Source organism: Nelumbo nucifera, chromosome 1, assembly GCF_055504915.1.
Source record: "Nelumbo nucifera cultivar China Antique chromosome 1, China Antique-T2T, whole genome shotgun sequence".
Classification (NCBI taxonomy): Eukaryota; Viridiplantae; Streptophyta; class Magnoliopsida; order Proteales; family Nelumbonaceae; genus Nelumbo; species Nelumbo nucifera.
This window is the reverse complement of record NC_142649.1, coordinates 62,692,368-62,698,541: the sequence shown is the minus strand read 5'-3', so window position 1 is coordinate 62,698,541 and position 6,174 is coordinate 62,692,368. Positions and strand designations below refer to the sequence as shown.

The 6,174-nt window shown below is 38.3% G+C and overlaps 1 protein-coding gene across 1 annotated transcript; it reads right to left on the bottom strand.

Moving 5' to 3' along the window:
• Positions 1-245: 245 nt before the first annotated feature.
• On the bottom strand, positions 246-2,135 carry LOC104594441 (uncharacterized). Its single transcript, XM_010254720.2, has one exon. The coding sequence runs from the start codon at positions 1,492-1,494 to the stop codon at positions 514-516; it is 981 nt and encodes a 326-aa protein (XP_010253022.1). The 5' UTR covers positions 1,495-2,135; the 3' UTR covers positions 246-513.
• Positions 2,136-6,174: the final 4,039 nt, after the last annotated feature.

Sequence of the window (6,174 nt, the reverse complement as noted above, 5' to 3'; positions counted from 1 at the left end):
CCGTTCAAATGGTTTGAACGATTAACTCCCCAGTTCAGCGATTCGCTGACCAAAATTAACGGTTTTTAGGGAAAACGGCTTCCCGATTTTTCCGGTCTCGTCCGGTCATGAAAACCATGACCTCAACAGTCCATTCCCTCCCCTCTTTTGATTATTAGTATTTATGACTCTTGGGGGGCATGCTACCCCCATCTTGTGCAGCATCTTCTGATTTATCAAAAAAAAAAGAAAAGAAATTATAAATGCACACATAATTTGATATTTGGATTTAAATTGATTAATTAACCTAAGTAAAGAAATTAATATTAAAAGAAAGGTAGACCGACCATGATCACTATACAAGAAATGAAGAGAAGAGAAAATAATTATATTGAGTGTTTTTTTTTTTTGTTGGTCGCCTAATTATCAGCCCGTAGCTTATAATTTGCCAGCGAAAGTGGCTGATGGATATCGATCATCGATTAATTAGTAGGGAAGATTTGCCCATTCGACTTTGGCCATTCCTGTGCTGTCTCACTCCAATTTCCAGGCATATAGGAAAAGACAGAAATCTGAGGTGGATGATGGACGACTCTGAGAGTAAGTAGAGTAATATCCACTGTCGCCGCTCTCGCTGCCGCCGGCGCCCTGACTGCCACTGTCGCTGCCGGCGTCTTTGTCATGGTCGAGGTCGGAATCGTAATCATGAGGAGCGGGCTTGAAAATGAACAAGCCGTGACCAGTGGGTTGGCCGCTAAACAACCAATCATGCACATCCCAGAAGACTTGCACCGGAATCGTATTCACTCTGATCGTCTCATTTCCCCTGAATTTCCATTGCAAGTTAGTGACATGGATCAACACAATCCCGTCGATGCTGATCCACATTTCAGGATCCTTAGGTCCCGTTATTGAAATCTCAACCACAATGTCATGTTCTTTTCTCCTCTCGTCAAACTTGGCTCTCGTGGCAAAACATTTCTTACCGAACACGTTGTCCTTCTTATAAATTAACGTAGCATCTGCCAACGACGGCCGTGATTTGGTCCTCTTGTAGGCTTCCTTCTTGTGATCTCCCAGCAACAACACCACCTCTTCCTCCGACACCAAGGCCACGTAGTAATCCGAGCATGGTTCAGGGCTTGACTCGAATTTTGCTGCACGAAGATCCCAGAAAACATCCACTCGTTTCCCTTGGACCTCAAACGACTTGAGCCCTTTCTTGCTCCAGAAGTGCCAAGGCTTGAGATCAATTTTGCAGCTGCTGATTTGATGGTTATCACTGCTTGGGTTATTAACTGAGATGTTTAGACAATGGTTCATTAGGTTCTTGCTCCATATGACGTGCACGTTATAGCACATTCCGGCAATGCTTGCTTGATATACACACATCACGGTGCACTGTGCCGACGACAACTTATTTGTTGTTGCACCATTATCCTCCGACGACCTCTCTGCTGAACTTGCAGCATTGTTGCCAGGCGGTTGACCTCGTGCAGTGTGATTAGTAGACATTGATCGATCGGTATATTCTTTCTCTCTGATTTTAATTCTAGCTATCAAATTCAACTTCTAGGAAGAAAGAATTAATACCCGCCAAGTGAGCCAAACAGGGCCTGCACGTTTTAGTATTGGTTAAACGTTCAAGCCCTATTATTATGAGAATGTGGTCGTGTTGGGCACAACAATCATCCACCTGATCAATGAATATGATATCGAGTATCGTCCCTAGCTCGATATCATATGAACTGGAAGACAAAGCCAATCAGAAACTCTCCTCCCCCTTCTGCATTACCACGTATGTAATACATTTTCTTTTTTCTTTTTGTCGCCCAACTGGCCGGAGAATTATATTTCCTGTATACTGATAAATGGTAGCCGGACGTTTTGACAGCGATTAGAAGGTCCGACTTAGCTGCATCACAAAATTTGAATTCTGAAACGAGACCAGCAGGTGGTATTCGAAGATTCTGGTTTGGCTTTTGGTTGGAGAAATGAATCACAGGTGGGATATCCTCATATCCACCGAAAAGTGTACATTACAATTTGCGTAGTGATAGGAAGAATTCAAGGAATAGAGGGTGGGAATTGGTTGCGGAGAAAAGCCCCTCCATTGTCTCAAACCCAGAGTACTCTGTTTTTGTATAAGGTGACAAAACGTCCCCAGGTTTTTTTACACAAGAAAAAAAAACGGTTTTTCTTCCGTTTGTTCGTCCCTCCATTTCATACCAAACACAGTTTGTTGGTTATTAGTTAGCTAAAAATTTGCCAATTCACCAAACTGTCGTGAAGAAAACAAGTTTGGTAACTACAATCCCCTGATTTCTTGCATATGCCATAGATATAATGGCCTAAAGGGATGAACCCAGGATATTTGTTTGGTAAAAATGGAATTTCATTGATACCAATGGATTATATATTTGGATTCGTTGAAACTAATGGATTATATGTTTGGATCAGGTTAAGTGTTTTCTATATATATGAAGCATTCTTATAGCTCTTGTCCATATTATGAATCTGATGGTCATGGCACTGTTGAATGTCAACAACCAAACATAAGAATACAGACCTGATCTGTTGTAGCCACTTTGCTGTGGAAATTGCGGTAGACCCAATAAAAGCATGTGAAGACTGAAGAGTATCACTTGTGTGAGGACTCATCACGATTCATTTAACTTTTTGTTTTTTTATTCAAAACAAAACAAAACGGATAAAAAGTCTTCACCTTCAATTTAGTGGAAGATGATAGGGTTGTTCATGGGTCGGGTTGGGTCGGTTTACTAGTGTTTTTTCAACGGATCTGACCTGGTCGAGTTACCTATTGATCAAACTTTAATCAACCCTTTATTAAGTAAAACTGACCTGGTCGGTTTGGGTTTCAACCAACTCCAAGCTTGCATAATGCATATGAAGTCAATATTATATATAATACTTTAAAATATATTTTCTGGAAATATATATTTAAAACTAAAACATATATACAAATATATCGAAATATATATTTTCTAATTTCTGGAAATATATATTTCAGAAATATATATCTGATATATTTCAGAATATATATATATTTTTAGATATATATTTATTATTTAAAACTAAAATATCTATATTTAATAGATATTTTTTCAAAATATATATATTTTTTGCATAACTCGGTTCAATTCGGTTTATGAAAACCGAAACCAAACCGAATTATCGGTTTGTTCAATTTTGCAACCCGAAACCCACTGATAGTGAAGAAAAACTGGCCAACTCGGGTTGGGTTGGGCCGGGTTGGTCGGTTTGGATTTATTTGTGAACAGTCCTAGAAGATGATTCGAATATGAACTCCATTGGAGGAATATAGATGGATTGAGGCAATTTTACCAACCCAAAAATCCTTCATCTTTGTTGCCACTTGAGAGGCCACATGATTCCCCACAATTGTTCTTAAATGTGGATAGATTGTGTGGATCGGATTAGTTCATACCCACAGTGGCGTTTTGTAGGTGTGGTGTTGATTGGTCCACACCATACACAATTGATTATAAATGTCTAATTTTTGTATTTTATATGATAAATAAATTGAAGAAAATGCATCAATTGTATTTTTTAAATAATTAAAAATATTATTTTAAATATTAAAAAATAAAAATTAATGTTTTAAATACTATTTTATTGATAAAATATTAAAAATTTAATATTTAAGTAATAAAAAAAGAGTTGAGAAGGAGAACTGTCAGACTTGTGCTAGGATTAACATTAAAAGTTATTATGGATAAATTTTTAAAAATTTAAAATTTAGAAATTATTAAAAGAATGAGAGTAATTGGACCAATGTAACACATGTGCATTACACTGAAACATTCCCATAAATTGCTCACACTATAGTGTAGACATCCACGAGAAAATACTATGGACGATAAATTGGGGTGTGGCTCGTTTCTATCCATGCTATTTTGTAGACTATCCCCGTCCACACATAATAAAACATCATATCTTACCATGGTCGGAACCAAAACGGTCCCTTCCACGATATATACACACTACCAAACGCCACCTTTATTTGCCACGGAATTACAAGTTGAATGAAACCAACACCCTTCTTTCTTTAAGGCTCAGTTTGGAGGGACTACAAATAATATAAATATGTAGAGTGAGGATTCTAATGCATATCTTTGCACGGGTCGCGTGGGATGTCGCTCTCCTACAAGGAAGTTTCTTAACCTTTTCTTATCCTTTTTCTCTTTCTGACGGTTCTACCCTGGTCTTCTTCCGTTCTAGTTTATTTTGTGATTGCCTTGTATATTTTGAATGTCTTTGTCTTTTCTTTGCTGACCTCTGTTTCTTTTATCAAGTCTTGTTTTGGATCCTCTGCTCACAGCAAAGTTCATTTCCAGATTCTCAGAAAAGCTCGTAGCAGAGTTCAAGCTGCCCGTGATTTGTGTGGTTGCATTCTAATCTTCTCCTGGATGGGAGTGAAAGGTCTCAAGAAAAAAAATGCAAAAGGCGTATTCAAAGTATTATTGCAAACCAAATTTTATCTTCCAACTCTGTTGGAACAGACCATCAGAAAAATGCGGATGCATTTTGTAATTCTAAAAGGGTGGGAGTTAATCTCCATAATCACCTGATACAGTCCAGGAAAGATAACAGGAGGGATAAAATCACTCAGATTGTGAAAAACTATTTAAGGAGAAATTCCAAGGGAGAAAATGGAAGAAAAGATATTTAGTGCAACCAGCGACAAACGAATTGATAAAAAGTTTGTTCTCCTGGAAACCAGTTCTATCCTGGTTGATAGAAAGATTTTGGATAATGTATCAAGCGGAGTGGAAGGACACTTGAAACCGGCGACAGAGGAAAATTCATCTGTTAACTGCACTCATAGTAAAAGTTCAGAGATGCTGCCAACCAGCAGAATGATGTTATCAAACGAAGGGAAGGAATCACCTCTTAATGGAAAAGAGCGCAAGGGAGATAAAACCAGTCCAAAAAGAAACTGCGCACAAAGTAAGGATTGCTTGGAATTCAAACAAGACTAACTCTCTATGATTTTAAATGTGAACAGTTCGAAAGTTTCAGATCTTCAAAAACTATTTGGGTAAGTGCCTACCCTACGGGGGCTTATCCTAGTCATTCTGCTCAAACAGGGGAGCAAAGTATCACACCGAAGAATCCAAAAACCAACAAGGACGTTGATGGAATCAGCTCCAAGACTGATCCTCATTAGAGAGTTTGTACTTTCTTTCGGTACAGAAACAAATATCCACAGGTCGGAGATAATTCAGGAATATTAATTACAAATGGGGAAATCTCTTGCATGAAAACAGAAGAAACCAGTATTTGTACTCGGGCGTTTGTGAGTTGTGACGACGAGAAAACAACCCATAGTCTTTCTATTCAGGACTCTCTTGGAGATTTGTAAGAATTCTGATATGGAAAATTCAATGGTTGCTGAGTCGAGTAAGGCTAGGAGGTCTTTGAACTTGGAGTTTAAAAAAGAAATGGAGAAGAAGCACATGAAGGCAAACGAATAGGGCAGAACCAGAAAATCGCCCGTCCTATCAACTTGGATGAATTAAAGCTCAAGAGGAGTGTGGTGATCGATGGTCCTTGTGTCTGTACGCAAAGATCCTTGGAGGAAGTGAACCAATCACAACCATTCTAGAAAAGGGCAAAGAATGGAAACTTGAGAGCAGAGCGGACATTCAAGCCATTGGTAACGATTTTTTCTTAATCACTCTTACTTCTCTTAATGACTATAACAGAGTTGGTGTTAACACCTTGGAAACCAGTCTTCAATCCCCTCAAAGCTAAACTTGTTGAGGCTGATTTGTGGATTAGGTTTCCTGGTCTCCCACTTGAATGCTGGTCTAGAGATGATTTGGAAATCATAGTGAAGTGGGGATAGTACAAAAGCTCAATGAGGATACTATTAAATTATCCCGGACTGTGTATCCTAGAGTTTGTGTAAGGGTGAACTTGACCAAACCCTTCATTTTAGAAATTCCAGTTACGTCAGGAGGTATTAAAAGTATTTGTAACCTCCATATTATTTTGTCAAATGACAGATTAGTCTGTGCTCTTGTTGAAGAAATTTCTACTCAAAAGTCTTGGTTTAACACTTTTGTCTATGCCCCTCCTAACAAGAATGAATAAAATCATGTATGGAATTGGCTTAAGCTCAGTTTGGAAAGAGTACAAATACAAATA

What these genes read in the sequence shown, in the direction of transcription:
- LOC104594441 (XM_010254720.2), bottom strand. Translation starts at nt 1,494, where the DNA reads ATGTCTACTAATCACACTGCACGAGGTCAACCGCCTGGCAACAATGCT.